Source organism: Haemaphysalis longicornis, unplaced genomic scaffold (assembly GCF_048455015.1).
Source record: "Haemaphysalis longicornis isolate Haplotype H1 unplaced genomic scaffold, Haemaphysalis longicornis Haplotype H1 scaffold_8, whole genome shotgun sequence".
Taxonomy (NCBI): domain Eukaryota; kingdom Metazoa; phylum Arthropoda; class Arachnida; order Ixodida; family Ixodidae; genus Haemaphysalis; species Haemaphysalis longicornis.
This window is the reverse complement of record NW_027526445.1, coordinates 128,017,007-128,040,338: the sequence shown is the minus strand read 5'-3', so window position 1 is coordinate 128,040,338 and position 23,332 is coordinate 128,017,007. Positions and strand designations below refer to the sequence as shown.

Sequence of the window (23,332 nt, the reverse complement as noted above, 5' to 3'; positions counted from 1 at the left end):
ACGCGATCCTATAAGGTGCCACACAACCACACGCAAGGCCCGAAGCGGAAGTTCCCCTTGGCCAGAAGTGCCTGCAAAACTGGAAACTTCCGAACAACTTGGCAATCGCCACCGGTCGCTTTTCCCTGGCTGCGTGTATAATATACGCTAATATGAAGAGGAGGACACAGGCGGGGCGTCATCTGCGCATGCGTGCACGGCGTGTAATTGTCGCTTCTTTAGCGACATCTGCCAGGCCAGTCGAACGGAATCCTAGTCTGGCCCAGCTCGTGTATCCACTTGGTGGCAATCCACTTGGAACCAACGAGTACGGGGCAGGCGCCGTGCATCGTGCGGTTGTCCCCCTCGCTGAGCAGGCCGTACTTGAAGCGATGCTCGAAGTGGAAGCCGTGTTTCTGCTTCGGCAGCAGGTTGATCCAGAAAAGGGCACGGCCAGCTTTCGCCTCCACCTGCGGACAGTACGCGCCATTTAGGTCAAATTATTCTCACGGCGTAGCTTTCACGGCACACTCAGTGGAATGCGATACCTTGCATTAAACATTACGGCCGTGTTCTTACAGTTTTGCCTTCTTGATCTCTGAATAGATGAAATGCACTAACGTGGCTATCTGGGCGTGTTGGTTTAACATGATTAGGAGAAGACAGCGTGGTTTACACACGGACACAGGGAAGAGTACTTGACACACACGAGCGCTCGTGTGTGTCAAGTACTCTTTTCTGTGTCCGTGTGTAAACCGCGCTGTCTTCTCCTAATAATGATCTCTGAATAGGCAGTCATCTCTGATGACTTCCGGTCTCAAGAAATAAACTCACTTCCAACTCAAGTTGAAGCCACGACAGGAACACTGAAGGTCGCTGGAAGACAGTGTCTTGTCGCCAGCCCCCCGAACATTACGGAGAACGTTTGAACCATCTGAGAGTTGCGGATGACATCCCCTTGTTCAGTGATTTGCGAGAATATCACCAAGGGATGCTGCAAAAGCTAGGCTCAGAAAATGGTGAGTATGAATAAGCCGAAAGTAATGTTTTGTAGACAATTCAGCAAGCACCCTTTAAGTCTAGGCAACAAAACACTACACGACTGGATGACAACACTCGGCAAGTTAAGAGTGCCGAAGCAAACCACGGGAGGGAAGATGTGTAGACTGACTTAGACTGCGGATATTTGGGAAATAATGAAGCGTACGCTGCCTTTGTCACTAAAAAAATGATAGATGGTTTGCGTGCACCAACCACGAAATGTGTGAAAACAGTGCAAATTGCCAAGTTTAAGATTACGGGCAAAGATTTCCGATGGGCCCTGGTAGTGCTTGTTTGTTTATTTACCGACCGACCGACCGACCGACCGACCGACCGACCGACCGACCGACCGACCGACCGACTGACACTGCCTGACACTGACTGACTGTCTGAATGGCACTGACTGACACTGACTGACTGACTGACACTCACTCAGTCACGGTCGGTCGGTCGGTCGATAGATTGATTCATGGTGGGAAAAGCGCTACGACGACGAAGACAAACAAGTACATAGGACAAAGCGCTTTGTCCCGTGTACTTGCTTGTCCTCGTCGTCGTAGCGCTTTTACCACCATGAACATTTACCAACAATCCCAGCTCGCAGTTCTTATTGATTGATTGATTGATTGATTGATTGATTGATTGATTGATTGATTGATTGATTGATTGATTGATTGATTGATTGATTGATCGATCGATCGATCGATCGATCGATCGATCGATCGATCGATTGATTGATTGATTGATTGATTGATTGATTGATTGATTGATTGATTTAATTTCTTGAGTGTGTGATATGCGTGAAATGGCTTGAGGAGCTTTAAAGGTGATTACACAAACAAAACAACGGTGTAGCTTATGGCTAAATAATGGGATTTTTAACTTCCAAAGCTACGTGGGCCACCCAAAAGTGACCATAGACACCTGTCTATCGGCGCCGAGGAAAAAATTACATGTACACCTAGCCCTCCTAATGATGCAGTGAATGCGTAATCAGTATAATGGCAATTGCCGAACGGAAAATGCGTGTATTTTGTGCTTCACCATAGCGCCCTGTTACTCTGGTGAGTGTTGCGTCGCTGGGCTGGGCAACGGCGCGCTCTTCGCGTCTGTCCTCTTGTCCTCTCATAGTCACCATCCTCCTTTTTCATTCGCGTCTTTTCCTCCTTATCGCATTTATATGACTGAGAGCTTGTCCGATCGCCCCAGGTGAGGCCTCTACATAGTTCATATTTATTTCATATTTAAAGCGCAGACACATGATACACAAGAAGACAACACTATTTCTTCTTGTGTATCGTCTGTCCGCGCTTTAAATATGAATCAGATACAGCCAGCTCAACTTTCCTTTCTACTGAAGCCTATATATAGCATGAACGTCTGGTAGGCGTAACGTTGAGCTTCGCAGCGGTTGAAACCGTCACCGTAAAATTCATTGTAGGTAAAGCTACGGGTACGAGTTGGCGACGTAGAGCACAAATCTAACATTAGGCCTAGCGACAGGCCACCACATACCCGCGTTCGCATCGAAAATCAAAGGAGACATTCAGTGAGAGGGTAGTTACTTACCATAAGTACACATCTCTAATATATGTTGAATTCCACAACGTCTCTACTAGGTCCCCATTTAGGCATACCAAGAGCCACCCAGCCATCGTGTCGTCGGGGAAGCAAGCTCTTCTTGCATTCCAGAGGTACTGCTTCGACTCCGGTCTAGCTCCAAGTTTATTCACAAAACTTTTTGGTCAATTCTGCATTCACATTATCGACCATTGTGTGTCCAGTCCGTGTGCAAGACAGGTACCGCATTTTGCACCAACCGAGTCACCAATGCTTTCGCAAAACATATTTCGGATTACAACCGTACTACTACCGAGAAGTGGCACACACCTCCAGTCCGAGCTTGGGGAAGATAGTGCTCCCTCCGCGCTTCACGTCGGACAGGTACATGAGCCAGGTGGCGGCGCGCTGTCCGGTGGCGCTGACCATGCGGACGGCACGCTGGTAGGGTGGTATGTAGTCGTAGTGCGGCGTGTAGTGGCCGCCCACGCCATAGTTGACCACCTGCGTGTGCTCGGAGCACGCCACGTCCATGCCGGTCACCGCGGACACGGCCGCGCTCAGCCGGGCCACCATCGGGTGGTGCTCGTCCTTCAGCCACGCCACCTGCACGCATGGGTGGCCGTGGCACACGGCAGGTGGTGCAGGGGAAGAGTTTGCTTCGGCGTCCGTAGTTTGGCCCCTCTTGTTCAAGCTTCCGCGTGCACAACGTCTGTAGCTCTTAAAGTCGCCCGCATGTCTGGTTTGCCACAACGTACTTTAAGGGCTATAGTAAGACCTATGGTCGCTAAAACTGACGTCCTCCTCCAGGGCCGTCAGAGAGCCCTTTATTACCCACATCCTCAGCCCTCCCTCAACGCGCACGACGCTTGAGTATGGCGCCGACTCCAGACCAAAACATACTTCAACAATCCTATCAAGCTTCGTCACATATATCGCACTACATACCCTTACAGCTGCACAACCTGCCATGCCCAATTGCGATGTACCACCCCGCACGAGCATCCACCAACCACCCGAATAATCATCTGCCTTACCCCACCCCAGAGCAGTGGGAGTGCGTGCCGACTCGAGATTCGGGACCGCCTGAACTCGCGGGCCAGAGCAGCAAGGGTCGCTGACAGTTTTCTAAACTAAGGAGAGGCCACCCACCTTCATCTTATTCTATTTGTATCGGCTCAAATAAATGTTTCTGCCGCAGCAACAACAACAACAACATCCTTTGAATATAGAAACGTTTTAGGGGCGAAGCTCCTCTTGCTCGGGCCCTGTCCCGGCCGTACACGGCACATTGATGATGATTGTGGCAGGATCCCCCTAGGGATTGGCCTACGAAAGATTGGCCGAAGAGGTCATAACGTTCAACGCGTTCGTTGCTACCGAACAACGGGGAGAGGAAGAAGAAGAGGTTGTCGTTCGTCGCCTGCGAGCTGAAGACACGTACCGGGGGTACGCGACACAAGACGCTCTGCAGAAGGCGACGGCCAAGGTGGCTAAAATGTCACACACCGAATTCGCCAACTTACCCATGGAGATTCTCATCGTCCAAAACAAGCCCTACATAATCACCACAAGCATCGACGTCGTCGACGGGCTTGTCAACGGAGCGGTGGAAAGCTTGACGTGTAGAGTCTTTATATGATGTGTGGGCGAATGTTTCACGGTTTTACCAATAAGCATTTTAGCTTCGCCCCTCTCATCATCATTCACTTCGTGGAGATGGAGGGATTTTTTCGTTGTCTTCGCGGTCCCTTTGGAGCAGTATTATGATTTGGTGTTCCATGAATAACGGATGATACCAGAATGCGTTCTAGAAATGGACCAGGTAAATGCTTCTGCAATACTTCCTGCATTAAACGCTGTACCTCTTTAAGCAGGTTGGCCGTCGATTTCGCCCATCACAGATCTTTGTGCTTCAAAAATCAGGGCCCTAAGTTAAGTGTTTCGCAGCAACAGCAAAATTTAGTACGATTTCAGCAAAAGCCAGCGTTCTCTATAGAAGAACGCAAGTAAACAATGGGGTCCGGCTTAGAGGCAAACGGTAACGCAATAGTAACGGCGTTACTTTGAATTGTAACAAGTTACTTTCGGAAACTCACTATAACTGAATCTATACCAATTATTTTTTTCGGCTTAGGTATACCTGTAACTTAACTATTGTTGCCTTTTATTGGTAACGTGCCTATGGCTGGACAGAGGGCAAAATATGGAATTTAATAACAATAAAGGTGCGTACTCGGATCAGTGCATAGACACGACAAAACAGAGCGAAGCTATTGCAACAACAAGAAGTAAACGGAACCACGCCAACAAATTGTTTTTTCCATGCGTTATTCATCAATGTTCACCGATTCTTTGTTTAACAGCACCAATTTTGCATATTTTTTACCGTTTTTATGGTTTTGCTTGGTTTTGCCCTCACACACTGACTTTTCCAGCCCGGTAAGAACTCGGTTATTTTGAGTGTCGAATTTCAAATTTTTTTTTATTTGCCTCTCTGGCGGTGTTTTGCGGGGATGCGACTGGTGCTGTTCCTTGGCCGAATGCGCCGCTAGTAGCCCGGCGGCGCCTCCTCGCCTGCCACTCTGGTGGCGAGAAGCTACAACCTGGGTGTCTAAAAACCACCATATGGCGCGCTGGTATCCGCGAAATATTGTTCTTGCCTACGCCGATTCGTGCGAGTAGCACGTGAATACGCGTTCCCGGAGCGTCCAAGGCACCCGGGCCCTAAAGAAGTGTTGCGCAGAGGAGGAACGCCTTCGCTAACAGCGCAACGTGGCGCAGACCGCGAATGTGTGCTGCGTATGCTGGCTTAAATACGTAAATCAAGTCAACAGCGCGTAGCGGCAATGAAAGACGATGAGCTTCCTGTAAACTGCGCCAAGATGCGAGGAAAGAACAAAAATGCCACAAGCACGGTGGTCTCAACGCAGTTTTAAAGCGAAGCTTTCTATATCTACCAGCCAACGGTTCCTTCGAGCCGTGTGCTGCAAGAGGAGCCATGAAGAGAAAATACAAGTTGGGTTTATTAGGAAGACTGCTTAGTCCCGATAACAATGATACCAATATCATCGCAATCTTCGAACAAATAACGGAGATATTAAAGAAAACGTTTGAAGCAGTCGCGACCCCCGAGCCAATTTCCCGCAACTTTTCTATGACGTCACGGAACCTTGTTTGTGCGATTGGCGGCCGCCTAACTGACCTGTCGCGACGAGACATGACTGGACGTCTGTAATGGGGCCTGTAGTTCCATTTGACCGCATCACTTGAATGCTAACGTGCAGTTAACGCACTGAAAATTATGTTTTATTGTTGGCCCATATGACGTCATTCTTGCTCACAACACGTCACTGTGGCGCAAAATTTGAAAGTTTTGAATACTTCTTGCTTTTTTTTTCGTTAAAAACATATTTTGTGGCTCTAATGGAGCTGAGTGAGATACTGAATCCTCGTTCTTTCAAATTAAACGATGTTGTATTTTCTCTTCATAAAGGCACATTCCCACTGTAGATTTGTCTCATCGCGCGACGGCGCGCGTCGCGCGATGAGGCCTTGAGGTGGTGTTCGCACTTGCGATGAGCGATGATGCGATCGACTGCGTTCAGCGCAGCTGCTTCCCGACTTGTACGACCTCGTTGGTGCGTCAACCATTCGCAGTCAAAGAAAATGATGTTACGCGACAAAAGCAGGTAGAAATCAAACTAAAACACATGCTACTAACCCGGAGCAATGCCGAAAACATTTGCGGGTTGCGGGAGGAGCAGAAAATAACAAACTCAAGAAGGCTCTTTCAACATATTATTGCACGAAGAAATGCACACGCTTGCTTTCACGCCACAACACCCGCATCACGGCCCACAAATGTCGCTTCTTTTCACAGGCGCAAAGTTCTGACGCCACCGAACTCTACGCGTGTTTACCAGTCGCCGATAGAACGATGAGGCTGCAAGTCAACCTACCGTCCCGCTGTCCACCTAGCTCTATACGATGATTACTTGCTTTTACAATCCATACGCGCTTCTCCACGCTATTCGTTGATTAGTGCACGCGTACGCTGAAGCCACTGACCAAAGAACCGATGCACATGGGAAGTTGCTTGCCGGCCCGACCGGCGGGCACAGCGATAGAGGGCCAAGCGCCTGGCCGAGCGAGCCAGCGGCGGTGGAGGCGGCGGCTCGTCCTCGCCCGCCCGCCCGCAGCGTTTGCTTACCGGATGTAAAGAAACGTTTCGTTTCCGGCTACGTCAGCCTACTCCGCGGCCATGATTGGCTTACCGGTTTTGCGGGGCCGTCGCGCGACGAGGGAATTCGGACCGAGAGCGATCGGCTCCGCCGTCGCAAAACGCCGAAAAGCGACGGCCGGCTCGTCGCTTTGCGACGTCGCTTTTCGTCGCGCGACGAGGCGCATCGCCAGTGGGAATGTGCCTTAACGCGGCTGGGGACGGGGAATGACAGAGCACAGCGTAGATGGCGCGGCGATAGGGCGCTATTACCCAGCGTTGCCCCGTGCGCTCGTGCCTGATGCGGGCGCGTCGGCCGGACGGCTTTGTCGTCCGCGTTAGCGACGGTTGTTTTGGGCCTGTTTTGGCGCAGCTTCGCGTATATTGCGCGCTTCCTTCGCACAGCTTGATTAATTTGTTCGACCGCACCTCCTAGGTAATCTGGGCCCGACGGAATCGAGTGGTCGTACGGCAAAGATACGATAAGGATTGGTCTGCAGGACGGGAAAACAAAATGTAGAGACCACATACAGACATCTGGCCTCTAGAAAAACGTTATCTTTGCACACTGCTTCCCACGAATGCGTCTCCGTTTTCTAAACTGGTGAATGCAAATTTTGTTGTGTTTTAACATGTATTACAAAACGCGAAAGGAGCAACTGGTACTGATAAATAGTGATTATAAAAGTCCTCTCAGATATCGCGCAATTCTAAAACTTGCTAAACCAACTACCTAGTTTAAATCGGTATAAATGGGAATCACTAAGCTCATATGTCGAATTGTTTCGGTGTCTGCGCTTGTGTCGCGCGGTGGTGTAGCCCTGAGCTAGCACATCAGGATGGCTAGGTTCCGCTGTCTCACCCTTCCAAAGACGCGCATCTCCGTTTTCTTTCTGCCGACGCAAGGCCGGTCTACAGCGGTGGCGTCGGCCGCTCTAGCCCAGTCGTGGCCGACGCTGCTGCGTTCGGGACGCCGCCCCCGCGAATTCCGGGTAACGGCTGAGAGAATCTCTGTTTTCACTCTTTGTAGAGCCATGCGTGTGAATTCAAGTGGCATCGCATGGGCAAGTGTGGGTGTCGCTTAAAGCTTTGCTTTCCAACCACCTTCACAGTGTGGATTGGAGCCATTTATTTTTTGCATGACGCCTGTGCTGTGCACCGGTGCCACTTGAACTCCACTCTGCAGTTCTTAAAGGGGCCCTGAAAGGCATTTTGAGCACACTAAATGAAGTAGCGCAATCGTTAGATTGGGTCGTCAAGGTCATCTGGGCCAAGTATTACTCTTTTACGCGCAGCGGAAAGCTCACACTTTTGTTGCAAAGTTTGTCGCTTTTTTCTCACCCTTTCCTTCGTGTTTTTGGACGCCGCCATCTTCACATGTCTACATCATCGATTCCCCGATGTTCGTCATGAGCTAGACATCCTGCTATTGGGCGGCTTTTTCACGCACTTCCGGCAAAGAGATGAGTCGTCTGCTCAGCGTCGACTCGCCGACTGATCTGCCAGCGTAGTGCCGGAGTGCTTGGACATTTTACAACAAACGAAACAAGTGTAAACAAACGCTTAACCGTTCGTATTGAATGCAACACGGCCATAACACGACATGGATATTCTCTTACCGGAGTACGTCCCATAAAGAAAGCGTTGCAGCCCCGTGGCACTTCTTTCGTGAAATCGCAGAGAACGCCCTGAGCCGAATGCCCGGGTTTGACGGATACATTTTTTTCCACTTCAAAACAATCCAGAGATGCGTTTCGAACGAACACAACGTCACAACATGCGTTGCAAGTCTGAACCGCGATTGACAGACGATGGGCTGCCTCCTCCTGCCCCTCGTAAATTCGGCACTCACCTCGCGCGCGGTTTGCGGGGACGAACAGCAAGTCACTAAACTCTGGCGCGCAAGCCGAGATGGCTTTTAGCTACGCACACTGCACATACCCCATGCGAGGTTGAGTCGTACGTCGCTCGAGAAAGATAATCCAGGCCATGGGAAGCACTATCCACCCGCAGAAGCACAACGTCGCATTTCATCACGAAACAAAGGCGTCCACAACACACACACCATCGCCTCCTGTAATGCCAAACGCATCTCGCACTTCCAAATGAGAGTGAGTAGTATGCCTGCAGTGCCCATATGCCGCGAGGTGGGGCCCCAAGCTGAACCGGGATCACGCAACCGTAATTGACCTCTGGGGCGGTTTGTGCCTTGTTGCCAAGGCAACCGATGTTTGAGATCGTCAAAGAAAGGCGCTCGCTCCAGCGCTAGGAAGCTCAAAGCCGCGCCGGAGCATGTTTAGCCAACGTTGCCGCTCTCCACCACGCGTCGCCCCAAGCTGAACTGGTCACATGATTGAAGCGTTTTGTGCACGGGTTCTGTATCGGCTTAAAATGTCTTTTTCACATGGCGCCGGCAGGAATTACCACCACCGCAAAATAAGACCCGGCACCAGCGGGGCCACATCTGATACGGCGCTTTTTGGATAAACAGTGCGCGGTGCATGAAAGGGACCGAGCGCAAGATCCTCCCCAGCGGCTGCGAGTTCGCCGCCGATTAAAAGTCACGTGCTGCACTGCAGCAACGCACACCGCGAAAGGGCAAGGCCAGGCCACCGCACACATGCGGCCAGATTTTTCGTTCGCTTATCCATCCTTGAGCGGAGTGCGGAATTCATGGTGTCAACAAAACTTGCCCGTAGCAGACGGCAGTCGGAGGAGCGTAATGCGGAAGTACGTCACCGCTGACTAGCGCAGCATCATGGGAGGCAGTGCTTGCGCGCCTTCAACAGTTGAAAAGAGGAGGAAACGCGGCGCGACGATAATGCGCGGTTTTTGATTTACGATTTCTCAGCTAATACTCATCGCTTTAACAAAATTCTTGCGGGAGGAGATTGCTAATACATTGTCTTATTTGGTTACATGTAGATCTATGCATTGGCGGAAGGTATTTCAGGACCCCTTTAACACTGGCGTTAATGACAAGGTAAACAACATTGAAAGCTGCACTTTACGTCAATTCCGTTTCACACATACCGACGGTTTTTCAGCGTTCGCAAGAGCAGCGTTCACCTATCCAGCTACCGTTGGCGCCGCGTACCTTGCTAATGCGTATCTTAGCCGTCATCCGAGTGTTGTCCGGAGTGTAGACGACGGCCCTGAAGAGTAGAGGCTCTGCGAGTTCCTTCAGGACACGCTGCTCGCGGCCGGTGAGGAAGTTGTGCACCAGGGCGATGCGGGGCTGTTCGCTCAGGACCTCCACGTGCAGGGGGCGCCACCGGAGCATAGCGTCCTGCGGGATGAATAAGCCGACTCCGTTGCAATATTACAAGGGCTAATAGCGTTCAACTTGACGCATATAACGGGTTAGAACGATAAGTGAGCGTCTTTAAACTTTTTTTCCGAGCGAGCGGCTCTTCTGTTTGAGCTCAAACTTAACGCGAAGGTCGCATTGTCGTCTGTTTTTACTAACGGGAACAGCTCCGGCCGGATCTTGCCTGCTTGTTTAGAAAACAAATCATAAATCGCCTATGGGAAACCTGGGGCCATCTTGGCGATCTCGACCGCCCTTGTAATGTGGCGTCACCTCGCGTATCCAAAACCAAACACGCGATGTCACGCGAACCTGCTGCGAATCACCATGGTCCGCCACTTACTCCAGTAATATGGAGGATGGTGCAGTGAAGTCGCGCCGAGGCTCGTCCTTCAATACTCGTGCGGTTGGATGAACAGAGCTGCTCGAACTGCTCGGTGTCGAGCGCCACTTCCGAGTATTTCATCCTCTCGTCGGCGAGCACCGCTTCGACGAGTTGGTCGCGCCTGTGGATTGATCACAACGAAAACTAAAGTTAGAACAATGAGAACTAACGAGCTTCCTTCGAGGACATCCCGACGAGACACCTTGCAGCGCAGTTTTGAAGGCCAACTGCAAAACAATTTTCAACCTCTAGAAAACCCTTTTTCCGTATAGTCTCCCTTAAAGTATGCAATTAACAAAGGATCACAGCTGAAGTACCCCACGCACAGTGCAAATTACCAGCCAAAATCGATGATTTCGATACTCATATTGAGAAGAGTGCTGCAAAGAGCGAAATATCCATTCCTCCAGGTAAAAACCTAGAAAAATCCTCGCCCTGGTAGCGTCGCTCTGACCTGCAGGTTGAGTGAAGGTCAAGCAAGCGCCTCATGTGGTTCCGCAGTTAAGCCTGTATTTGCTCGTTCTTTCCAAGGGAAGGGTACGGAGACGCGGAGAGGGAAAAAGAGGAACTTGGGGGCACGTGCAATCAGAAAATGATACAAGGAGGCTTTGGCTGCATCCAAGCATGGAGGACTTTTCTTTCCTCCATGCATCCAAGTTTCCTTCGCGTTCGCGCCTGCAGAGCGCGCTGCGCCGCGCAGCGTTCTTGTATTGTCTTGCGCCGCATTTGTGTCCGCGTTGTGTTCGCATTTGTGTTCGCACAAGCGCAGCTTTCGCTCCACAACCTTCGTTCCAGCGCGTTCAACGTAGCGGATTTTTGTGGAGAAGCTCTGACTTTCCCCGCTGTCTTGGATGCTAGTTTTTGCCACACCACCAGCAAAATTTGTGCGTTAATGCCGAAACTGCACCAGAGCCATGAATCTCAGCACGGCCACCGAGACTTCGGATTTCGCTTGCAGTATTCGACGATTTGCTGTACCCCTATTCGTTATAACGATCTTTGACTGTATACGTTCCCGCTGGTTGCCCGCTCACTCACACGTGCGTGGGCGCTCCGTCGTGCAGAGCCGACAGGAGGCGGAAGGCGGCCTTCTTGTTCTGGACGCGCAGCGTGATCCTGGCCATCGCATTCAGGATGGACTTCCAGTCGTCCGTTGGGTCGTCCCCCTCTTCCTCCAGGGCGTCCAGGCTCGAGGTCCACCAGCCAATGGCGTTGCCCAAATCGTCACCATCGCAGCAACGCCGCGCCACCTCGCGTCGGTCGTGTGCCGTCACGTTAAGCAAGGGGCTGCACAAGGGAGGGAGTCCCGTAAATCAATCAATCAATCAATCGATCAATCAATCAATCAAAATATCGCGCAATGTTCAATCTTGCTGCTGTGACAGCGTCGATGATTCTTCGGAAGACCGGGCCTTGAACTTCACATGATGCCAAAGTCCTAATGAAAGCCCTGGTTAGAAGCAAACTAGAGAACACTCAAGTGCACATTTTCGCGCTTTTGGACCGCGCTGAATTTGTGGTTGCATGATGAGCAGCTGAAATAGTCCGATGTTTTACTCTAAGCCTCGGTGCATCTCTGACAGCCGAATCAATCCCATTAAAGGTATGCGCATAATCTCGAGTAAGGGCCGCACCCAAGATATTCCGCATCCCGTTTTTCGAACTAATATATTTGAAGAAAAAAAAAGTTCATTTATTAACCACACTTGCTTTTCTAAGCACCCACCTAAACAGCCGCGTTGAGACGCCACCCGCGATCTCCCTACGTAGCGCGTGAACTACCAAAGGGCATCTTGCCTGACTTGCAACGCTACGAGTTCTCTCTCCCTCTTTTGAGGCAGCGTCGTAGCCTACGTGGCATTGACTGCCTTTTAGGTGCGAAGGCTTCGCTTTGTCCGTGGCTTCTCCCTTGGCGTCCGTGTACAGACTGTTGCGCATGCGCGAGGAGTATTGGATTGGATTGGATTGAAATGAATTTGAAATGGATTAGACCTGGATTGGATTGGATTGGATTTATCGGATTGGATTTGATTGGAATTGTATATACTGTCCACATGCGTTGTCACTCATTTACATGCACGGGTGGGAAATGCCACGGGTGATTTACGGTAAGAACGATGCCCAGCGCTTCGCCCACTCGTCATGATTCACTTCGTGGAGATGCGTGAATTTTTTTGTTGTTTGTGCGGCGCTGTTTCAAGTGCAACGGAGCAGTCGGCTTCAGCACCGAAGACACCGTAAGTGGTAGTGCAACCAAAATAAATGCCTTGCTGCAGCCACAATCTGACCAATTTTTAAACGGGGGGAAATAATTTCTGGAGTATGCGCCACGCCCCCCCAAAATCGCCGCCGGAAATAAAAAGAAACTACTTTCCTTACACAAGTTTACAGGGTATTATACAGTGACGGTAGTCTTTCACTACACAGTCCAGTCGCAGAGCATTCTGTGGAGACAGACGAACAGACAGACGGACGGGCGCGTGTATGTATGTATGTACATGTATGTACAGTGAACTCCCGTTAAGACGAACTCGGATGAGACGAATTCCCGCTTATGCCGAATTTTTTTAATACATCCAATGAAAAAAAATCCGCTTGGGACGAACAGCCTTGTACGTATACGCTTCGGTTAAGACGAACAACTTTCGGGGTGACCACCACTGCTGACGATTCAGGGTAGAGAACATGGCTGTCTTAGCGGGGTACGGCGGGGCATTCACGCGACCAGAGGGAAAGAAAAGTAAACGAAAACCACAGCGCGAAGCGAATTCGCGCCACGGAGGACGGGAGGGAGCGAGAAAAAAGTCCGGGGCGTCTCCACTAACGTGAAACCTTAAGAGGGGCGAAGGATGCAGTGTATAAGTGTATTCATGTTATAGTCTCTCTCTAGCACACGGCGAGCGCTGATTGAACGCCGTAGAAGCGCTGGTGAGTGGAGCAATCGCGCCCTTGCTGAGGCGGTGGCGCCATCTCTTTCGTTGAACCGGATTTAGGAGAGACAGACTGGCCGTAAGTTGTCTCCGTGTCACACGCCGCAGCAAGCTAAGAAGTATGCTAAGAAGTAGCGTGAGGCGTTGAAAAACGAGTGTACCGGTGTGTTCTGCAAGAACGAGTTTTTGCCCACGGAGCAAAAAACGTTCTAGCGCGAAACGTTGCAAAACGAGTGTCCTGGTGTTTTAGTACCGTGACTACATCAGACGGCAGAAGACGCCGACAGCCCGAGCCCCTAAGGTGCTTCTCCCCTAAAAGACGCGGGGATAAAGCTACTTCTCCCAATATTCAACCAGTGGAGTCAGCGGCAAAGCAAGGAACGAAAAAGAGCGAGATTAAGTTTTGTGGCCGCTCTGCTCCGGAGGAGAGATACGCAAAACTAGGAGGATAAAAGAAAAGTAGAAGGAAAAACGACAGGGACTTCCTGTTCGGAAACGTAACAGCCCATCTGACCAATGCCGTTTCTCAGCGGGAGCATGCGAATTCGCGTCGGTTCGCGTCGCGAGTCCCACCGCGTCACCGACGAGAAAGCGACAAGTTCAATCAGTGTCTCTGCTGCGTTGTCGCTTGAGGTAGCGGGTGTATACGCTCTCCGTCGCCGTTTGGAGTAGATAAAACCAGGCAGACCCCAGAAGGCAGTCTTCTATCAAGTTACCCACTCAAATCAATCATATGTTTTGTCTTTTTCTTCCATTGTAAGTCTACTTAATTCACCGTTATAAAGCAAGATATTTCCATGCACCTGGGCTTGTTGCTGCTTCTTTTTGGGGAGGGCTTCTAATATGACGAGCAAACTATCATGGTCTCTTCCAGTTCGTCTTAACGGGAGTTCACTATATGTATGTATGTATGTATGTATGTATGTATGTATGTATGTATGTATGTATGTATGTATGTATGTATGTATCCATACATGTCTGTATTCATGTAACTATGCGTGTATGTATGCGTGTATGCATGCCTGCATGCATGCATGTATGCGTGTTGCGTGTATGTATGTACAGTCATGGACAAATGAAATGCGAACACAAAATATAATCCAGAACACTCAAAATTGAAAAATACGATTCGTTTAGGTTGTAGGCGCCCGATGAGGCGGTGCGGCCGAGCCCACGTTTATTCAGGTTGCGCTGGCCATTCCATGGTCGGAATGAGGTGAGTGGAACAGGGGCGCCGCTCCAGACCGGGTGCCGAGTGCTGAGTCTTCCGTGCCAGCTGGCCGATCTGCTGATGATGATGGTGGTGCTTAAGAAGATAATGGTGGCGCTACAGGGCTCCCCCCTAGCGTGAAGAGCGTAAAGTGACAAATTTAAATAACAATGCAGGAAAATACACTATGCACTATGTACAGGTATGCACAATTTGTCCGTAGTCAGGAAGAGTCCGTGGGCAGTCAGAGGTCAAGTGGCAGGGGATGACTAACGGCACGGTACTGGTCGTCGGCGAGGTAGCGTCCGGGATGTGGGGAAACCTCTGGTGGACGGGGCTGGGAGTGGAGGATGGGGCGAGTTGGCGTAGGATGTAGCAGCCCGGAAGAAAAAGTGACGCCAGCCGTGGCCACTGCATAGACGACCAGGCGATGCTTGCAGAATGGACGCTCGTTGAACAGCCACCTACTACGCAGGTACACCGACGTTCGGCTGCATGCGCGAAAAGGCTGGCATTTCCGACGATGAAGTGCCGAGCACGGGTTCAGGTGCAGCCCCGCGGCGCGGGTTCGACGTGAGGCCGTGGCAAGATGCTTGCACTGACCTCGGCCACAACGAGACCTCCAACTCTGAGAACGCCGATGAACAGCTGCACGAATCCCGAGTCGCCGCCCACAGCGTGCATGCGAGAGACGCTGGGCAAGACGACGCCGGTTACTCGCGAGAGTGCGCCGCAGGAGTGTCAGCAACGAAACTCGTTTTCTTGGCGAGTGCTTCCGCCGTAGATGGCGATGTCGGCGTCGAGGTGCAGCATCGCGCTCCTTTGGCGGCGACATCAGCGACTGACGAGGTTGGAAGCGCTCCGCGGGTGCGCCGCGCTGCGCTTGGTCGTTCCGCAGGCCACGCGCACCGGAACGCTCTCGTGGCGCCCGAGGCAGCGCACCAGTCGCGGATGCCTTGCAAAAGCGCTCCTCAGGGCACACCTGGGCGTGTTGCTCTGAGAGTTGTGAGGCCGGGGTGCAGTCGCCATGGTTAGCGGCCTCACTCCCTCCAGACTCCGGCCCAGGCGTTGACGGCACCACAATAGGAGACGTGAGCACATCGGGGTCGGCATAGGGAGCCACGACATGCGTCTCGTGCGAGTTATGCTGCCACTGCACGGAGCCCGGGCATGGGGTGGTAGTAGGGGAGGAGGAGGGCTCCGGCCGGTTGACGTCCGGGACGACGTCGGCTGTGAGTCCCGTCGGTGTAGGTGTGGCTGGGAGCTCGAGATACGCGCCCATGATCGCAGACCCGTCACCTAGTGAGGGTTCGGGTGCATGGGCTGAGGGCGGTGTCGGAGGAGGACTGATGGTGGTAACGGCTGCAGGTTCTGTTGGGGTTGTCGTCTGCCGGGTTTTCATGCCGTAATGGTTGAGGACAGTGTCTTTTAAGTCGTCATACGGACTTGGGCCTGGGGTCGGCAGCTGGAACTGCTCAATGAGGTCAGCAGGTAGCTTCTGTAATGTCACGAGGTAACTGGATGCCGGGGACCAGATGTCATTTACATAAAAATGGCTCTCCAGGATGACGAACCATGCAGCGTGGTTTGTGATGGAGTCAAATGGAATCAGCCAGGGAAGGTCTAGGAGGGCGGGGAACGTTCTTCGCGTGCCGTCGTCCGCGTTGTGGCTGGGGAAGCAGCTTTGCGAAGCCATGGCGAAGCCGCTTGAACGGGTCACCAAATTGTAGGTGGCCGCTGAGGCGGTGCGGACGAGCCCACGTTTATTCGGGTTGGGCTGGCCATGCCATTGTCGGAACGAGGTGTGTAGAACTGGGGCGCCGCTCCAGACCGGGTGCCGAGTGCTGAGTCTTCCATGCCAGCTGCCCGATCTGCTGATGATGATGGTAGCGCTTAAGAAGAAGATGATGGTGGCGCTACAAGGTCAAATAATACGCGATAATCGTATATTTCAAAAGCCACATTTCCCAACTTTGTAACAGTTATTGAGCTGCGCTTTGTATGAAATCGCGCTATATGTGTGTTCTGGTTAATATTTTCGTGATCGTGTTTCACTTGTCCATATGTATGTATGTATGTATGTATGTATGTATGTATGTATGTATGTATGTATGTATGTCGTATGTATGTATGTATGTATGTATGTATGTATGTATGTATGTATGTATGTATGTATGTAAGACATAAAATAAGGGTTGGCAGTTAAGAAAACCTCAGAAAGCAAAGGGGAGGTTGTGGTGGGTCATAGAAAGAGATGAATAATTTTTTGAGTCAGAAAGAAATTGGTGAAAAAATGCCCGCCGGGTGGGATCCGAACCCACGACCTCCAGAAAACCGGTATTCTGGAGGTCGTGGGTTCGGATGCCACCCGGCGGGCATTTTTTCACCAATTTCTTTGACTAAAAAAATTCTTCATCTCTTTCTATGACCCACCACAACCTCCCCTTTGCTTTCTGAGGTTTTCTTGACTGCCAACCCTTATTTTCTGTCTATTTTCACCGAGCCCCTCATTTCCCATTTTCTGATTCGCTGTATGTATGTATGTATGTATTTATGTATGTATGTATGTATGTATGTATGTATGTATGTATGTATGTATGTATGTATGTATGTATGTATGTATGTATGTATGTATGTATGCATGCATGTATGTATGTATGTATGTATGTATGTATGTATGTATGTATGTATGTATGTATGTATGTATGTATGAATGTGGATGTATGTATGTATGGACGGACGGGCGGATGGATGGATGGATGGATGGATGGATGGATGGATGGATGGATGGATGGATGGATGGACGGACGGACGGACGGACGGATGGATGGATGGATGGACGGACGGACGGATGGATGGATGTATGGATGGATGGATGGATGGATGGATGGATGTATGGATGGATGGATGGATGGATGGATGGATGGATGGATGGATGGATGGATGGATGGATGGAAAGACAGGCAGACTATCGGGAATACGAGGGAATGGCGCACCTCCTGAGTTCTGCCATCTGCTTCGCGCTGAGCCCGTACGTGTGCTGCAAGCGGCAGACACCTATGGCTGAGCCCGTCAGGTCCTCGTCCGTGGGCCACAACCGGGCGCTCGCACCACTCTTCTTGGGCAGCACCAGCGGCTGCCTGTTGGCGACCGTCGCGTAGACTTGGTCTGACACCAGCTCCGGAAAGTTTTCCGCCAGCCACGTGGTGCGCAAGTAGGCCGTCAGGGGGCGCTCCTTTCCCACTCTGAAATGCATCGATCAAACATAAGAACAATAACAAATCTCACTGAACCTTGGCTTCTGGTGGAATCACACTGAAAGGAGCACCCGCGCATACCGTGACCTCGCCGCACAAGGGGCACTTTACTATAGGTATCTTTTTTTTGCCTGCTCAGAGCAGCTCTGAGCAGTTCCAAGCAGCCCAAAGCTGCTCCCGCCATAGATGTTCTATGGGCAAATAAAATACGGAGCTGCTTGGAGCTGCTCAGAGCTGCTTTGAGCAGGCAAAAAAAAGAGACCATATGATGCAGGGCCGCCACTTAACCTTGCGTGTAACCTATTGGCATTAAAAACCGCTTCGCCCGCCGTGTTGTCAGCAGCCAAAGCTTTCTATACAGTTCAAGTGAAGACGGGTTGGTTTAAATCTGTGCCGTCGTTCTTTCAACGCTGTGCACTAATCTGCTCAACGAGAAAGGGGAATGCGGCGAGGCGTTACTTTGGGATGGCCCTTGGCGTCATAATAGAATTTCACCTAAATTAGCGTCTTCCTCAGTGTTTTACGTTCCTGAAAATCCCCTGCACATTTAGAGACTATACTCGGTTACAACTCAAGAACGGCACCACCTCATGTAGTGTATCACTCCGCCAAAGCGCCGGACCCGTGACGTCAGTGTGCGCGCGTTTTGAAAGGGGTTTGCTATGAATGCGTGATATAGAAATCATCATCATCATCATCGTCGGTGCCGTTCTTAAGTTGTCACCGAGTATAAACGAGCGCATGCACGCGCACAGAGGACTCATGGTGCTCTCGTTTTTTTTTCATACTAAGCAGGATTTTCAATCAGCAGACAACCGTTTCGTCTCCACAGCGGCTGCACTCAAATGAGGGTTTCAGTTTTTTTTTTCCCCGGAATTTTTATGACGTATGCGTGGGTTATGTTTCTTTTCTTCATGATGTTATGCTTACTACGCGGGCCGAATGACAACTTTGTGCCGCTTTTACTTCTTTCGGGGCCACGGGAAAAAGCACCGCCTTTATAAATGTGCGAAATCTCGCATTAACTCATTTTGTCTGATGAACCTATTAGCCTTCAAGTATGAAACTTCACCTTCACACCTCTCCTAACCTCGATAGTTTACCTCAAAACACCCTTGCCCCTTACAAGTTTAAACTCGGCGGATCATTACGGTTTCCCGTGGCGCGGGAATGCACATGTATAACGCTTAAGAGCAGTTTTATCGTTGAGATGGCCGATTCCTGCAAAACGTGCAATGCGAAAGACGCTTCTGTAAAAGCGAAAAGATTTCTACCCCCCAAAGGTACGCGGTGCGTCACACAGCTGTTCTGCTAGAGCACTTCTTCGGCGTTTAGGGGTTAAAGCAAGGCCTCTTTTCCGCATGCATTAGTGAACAGTCACCAAGAGGAAAACTCGAAGCTCTTTGAAGCGCTATACTGCTCATGGCGACTGTAGCTTGGTCGGCCTTGTGGGAAAAAATTTCGGTATTCTCTTTTATTACTCCAAACTTTTAATGTTCTGGAGATGCTACCAAAATGAGCTAAGCTTGCAGACGTTTGGGCCTCACGGAACAGTCACTATTCAATTAAACGTTCTCGCCTCCCTTAAAGTGCATGTCCCGGAGTTGATGTGGCACCGTTATCATGGTGATGATCGTAAGGATGTAGTCGATAAAATAACAGCACCCAAAGGGCGTTGGCCAGCGCTAGAAGGTACAATGCGATAAATTTGAGAGGCATCGTCAAGAGCCGTTGACTCACGGGTGGTCATCGTCGATATCATAGTCGTCGTCGTCGTCGTCATCGGGGCCATCGAGCGTTAGGCCGGAGTCCAGGGCCAGCATGTAGTCCAGCATTTCGCCGCAGGACTGGAGCCTCTCCTGCTCGCGCTTCAGGTACTCCGCCAGGCCCAGCGCCACCTGCTTTTCCGTGCTCTGAAAGAAGCGAAGGTGTGCGATGGACGTGAACATCTCGGCGCTCGACGAGCCCAGAAGAGGCGCCGCGGCACCTATCAACGCCAACAGGAGGCATTCTATCGAGGGGGCACGTCGTGCGAGCGTCGCCATTGAGCCGTCACGTACGCTTCTGATTGGTTGGTTGCCTCATACCATGGCACATACCCACGCGGGGGATTGGCAAATAAGCTTTGTACCTAATCAGGATATGACCTCTAATTTTTGAGATCTCAAAATACAGAAAAGAAAATACAGAACTGAATTTTTTTTAATATGTATAATATGAAAGTAGAGTCAGGAAGAAAAACTAAATAAATGTGCATTGCTTAGCTGGATAGCAGGAAAACCGCCCTGTCGCCGCAACATAAGAGTGAAGGGCGAACACAAAATCCCTGTGGCAGACTCCTGGGCGGAAGCACCTAATGACAGCACCTCGGGAGTAGATAGCGGAAGGTGGAGGCGTCTAAAGGTTGACTCCAGATGCGGGCGTCGCATTGGGTAGAAGCTGCGGCGGTTAAACAGGAAATGCTCTATATTTTCTAGTTCGTCGCAAGACGTACATTGCGGAGATGGAGCCAGACCAGATTTATAAAGATAAAAATTTGATGGTGGAATTTTGCACCGAAGTTTAGTGATTGCTACCTCGCATATCCTTGATTCACAAAACATCGGCTTCCATGCATGACGAAGGTGGCTATAATCCCTAGAAGAGAGAAGCCGTCACGTTCGCTTCTGGATCGCGCCTGCCCTTCTTCTTCGTCTTCTTTGCTCTTGCAATGGCGTCCTGTGCGAGCACGCGCCGTTCGCATGCACTGTGGACGGGCTAACAAATGCTGCAATACTCTTGGAGGTGCTTATTCACGCAGAGGTTGCATTTATGAACGTTTTATGAGTTCGGCTTCATTGCGTCCCATGGATGGTGATGGCGATGATGTTGTAGTGGCAGCATCACCATCTGCTTTCAGTGCCACTGTCATCGTTACAAGTGCACGTTACAACCATCATCCCACCACGATAATCATCAGCGATGCGTGGCCTAGAGCGTGAGCCGTGCCACGCTGCAGATCGAAATTAACACGACCACTGGCCTGGGCATACGCGTGTCGTCGCTGCTCCTAGCTTCAGCCGGGCGCGCACCTGCCATAAATGTAGGACGGCGGACATACGAACCGAGTCCACGGCCCCTTCCCAGCCCTGGATGAATCTAGTGTCAGTATTTTTGATCCGTGCTGATGTACGAGCAACACTTGGCTCGTTTGGCTAAACAGAAACGCGTCCCCGGTCCAGAAGAGCCACCACAACTGCACCTCATCGAACAAAACTACAAGTTGCAGTTGCTCACCTGGCGGCAGACGCAGCCAAGGACCACGGGCTCCTCGCCGTCGCCTGAAGAAGTGCCCACCCGGAACCTCCCTCTTTTTTTATGCGATAGATTGCCCTACGGCAAAACAGGGAGGTTTATAGGTACAACATTGCACCAGTTGCACGCAGAAAGCCAAGAATAGACCGGTACTGGGGTCCCCATATCTAACGCTTAAGATCGGGGGGTCTCCCAGGATGGAGCCCTGTGCCTCCGAGGTGTTAGATTCTGGCGTTTCTAAGACCTGAACAAGTCCACAACAGGTGTTCAACGTCAGCTTCTGGCGCAGGAGTCACACAGAAGGGGCAGGTGTCCGCAAACGGGGCCTGGTATCGGGGAGGCCAAGCGTGAGTAACTGCTGGGGATAACGCCACCCTAACTCGAAGCCTCCGCAACAAGACCTCCTCCCAGCGAGCGAGCCCACTGGGGAGGTCAGTTCCAAACGGTGGAAGTAAAGCACGCGTGGCGCGGCGGAGGTTCCCTTTTTCCACCAGCAGTTCTTCTAGGGTAGATACTCGAAGTAGTGGTAGTGGCCGTGGGAGGTCTCTTCGGTGGCAGGCGCGATCTGCCACAGTCGAGTTGTTCCACTCACCAAAGATGTCCAACGAAGTTTCTCTCTCTCTCTCTCTCTCTCTCTTCTCTCTCTCTGACTTGTGACGCCGAAAAGTATGGCCAGAACTTCTTATCCAAATTCCTGTTGGCTGCGACGGCGTAGGAACATACCCACGAGGGCTGATTGTTCATCATCATCATCATCATCATCATCATCATCACCAGCCTATCTACGCCCACTGCAGGGCAAAGGCCTCTCCCATTATTCTCCAATTACCTCGGTCCTGTGCCAACTGTGACCAATTTATCCCCGCAAACTTCTTGTTCTCATCTGCCCATCTAACTTTCTGCCGCCCCCTCGCTGATTGTTCTGCCGCCCCCTCGCTGCCGCCCCCTCGCTGATTGCCGCTGATTGTTCAATACCGATTAAAGCTGTCGTGAGACACAAGTCCGATTTAACAAGTTAGCTGTAACTTCACGTTTCGAGGTCCGACGTCTACTGGAACTCACAGCTTGCTTGACATAGTTTAACGTAATTTAGCCCATCGTTTGTTCTACGTTAAGGTCAGCTGGACGTATGCCTAACAACATACCAACTCGTGTGGATTGGCTAGGGGCGATTACACCATCCGTCAAAAACTCGTTATTCCGTTGGCAGTGTCTACAGTGCCATCCGACGCTATTATAACTATTCCACTATATCGACGTCAACCGGCGTTTTATAACAAAATTGCCGCATCTGGCACTGCATCGCTCTAGATGACGTGAAGCTAGGAAACTTAACCTAAACATAACATAAGATAACCTAACGCACACAATAAAATCATTTAAAACACCGAAACTACCCTAAAGAATAAAAATTATAGTTCAATTTAAAGATGAAAAGAAAAAAACGGAGGCAAGAGCCGGCAGCTCAAACCAGTGTCCTTCGTATTGTTGTGTTTATGTTGACCCCAACGCTGTTTTCGTCGGGGCCAGAGCAGACACCACCGCAGCCGTCAGCGTCACAACAAGAAGTACTTTATTTGGGCACGCCCCCCTGTGTCCCCCGTCACGGGCGGCGCCACCAGACAGCAGGCTGAAACCAGGGGACACCACAACACCTCCTTCCTTCAAGAACTTGTGTAGCTTTACAAGTTCAGACGGGCTGGTGGAACTAAACGGCGACCACTACGCATTCTCGTAACACCATCGTCTCGATGGTCACTGCCGACGTCTGTTGCTACGTTCGGTGCAGCGTTCGGTATCTACAGCGTTGGATTTGCACGAGAAGCACCCTGCGTTGTGCCCATAGGAATTCCAGGGTCCGTTTGATTCAGCTGTGAGAACCCCTACAGGTGTCGCCGATTACGCTGCAGGACTGCGCCTTGATCAGTCTCTACAAAATAACAGCGAGGTCGTTGGCCCTCACTTAACACTGTAGCTCGAACTCCTTCAGGTCGAACCCACACTCGTTCTCCCGCCTCCAGCCGAGGAAGTGGCCTAGTTGGATGGTGCCGGTTGAAGTTGCACTCACTTTTCATCTTGTAACATGCATCACTTGTGGCCACTGTGTCTCTAGCAGGCCAGGACGGTTGCAGCAACTGTTTCAT

The 23,332-nt window shown here is 50.9% G+C and overlaps 1 protein-coding gene across 1 annotated transcript; it reads right to left on the bottom strand.

Moving 5' to 3' along the window:
- LOC144148472 (prolyl 4-hydroxylase subunit alpha-1-like) lies at positions 1-23,332 on the bottom strand. Its single transcript, XM_077680009.1, has 8 exons — positions 23,257-23,332; positions 19,635-19,881; positions 17,634-17,882; positions 11,536-11,784; positions 10,456-10,618; positions 9,900-10,091; positions 2,911-3,186; positions 1-449 (listed from the first exon to the last, which is right to left on the bottom strand). The coding sequence occupies exons 1-8, from the start codon at positions 23,330-23,332 to the stop codon at positions 219-221; spliced, it is 1,683 nt and encodes a 560-aa protein (XP_077536135.1). The 3' UTR covers positions 1-218.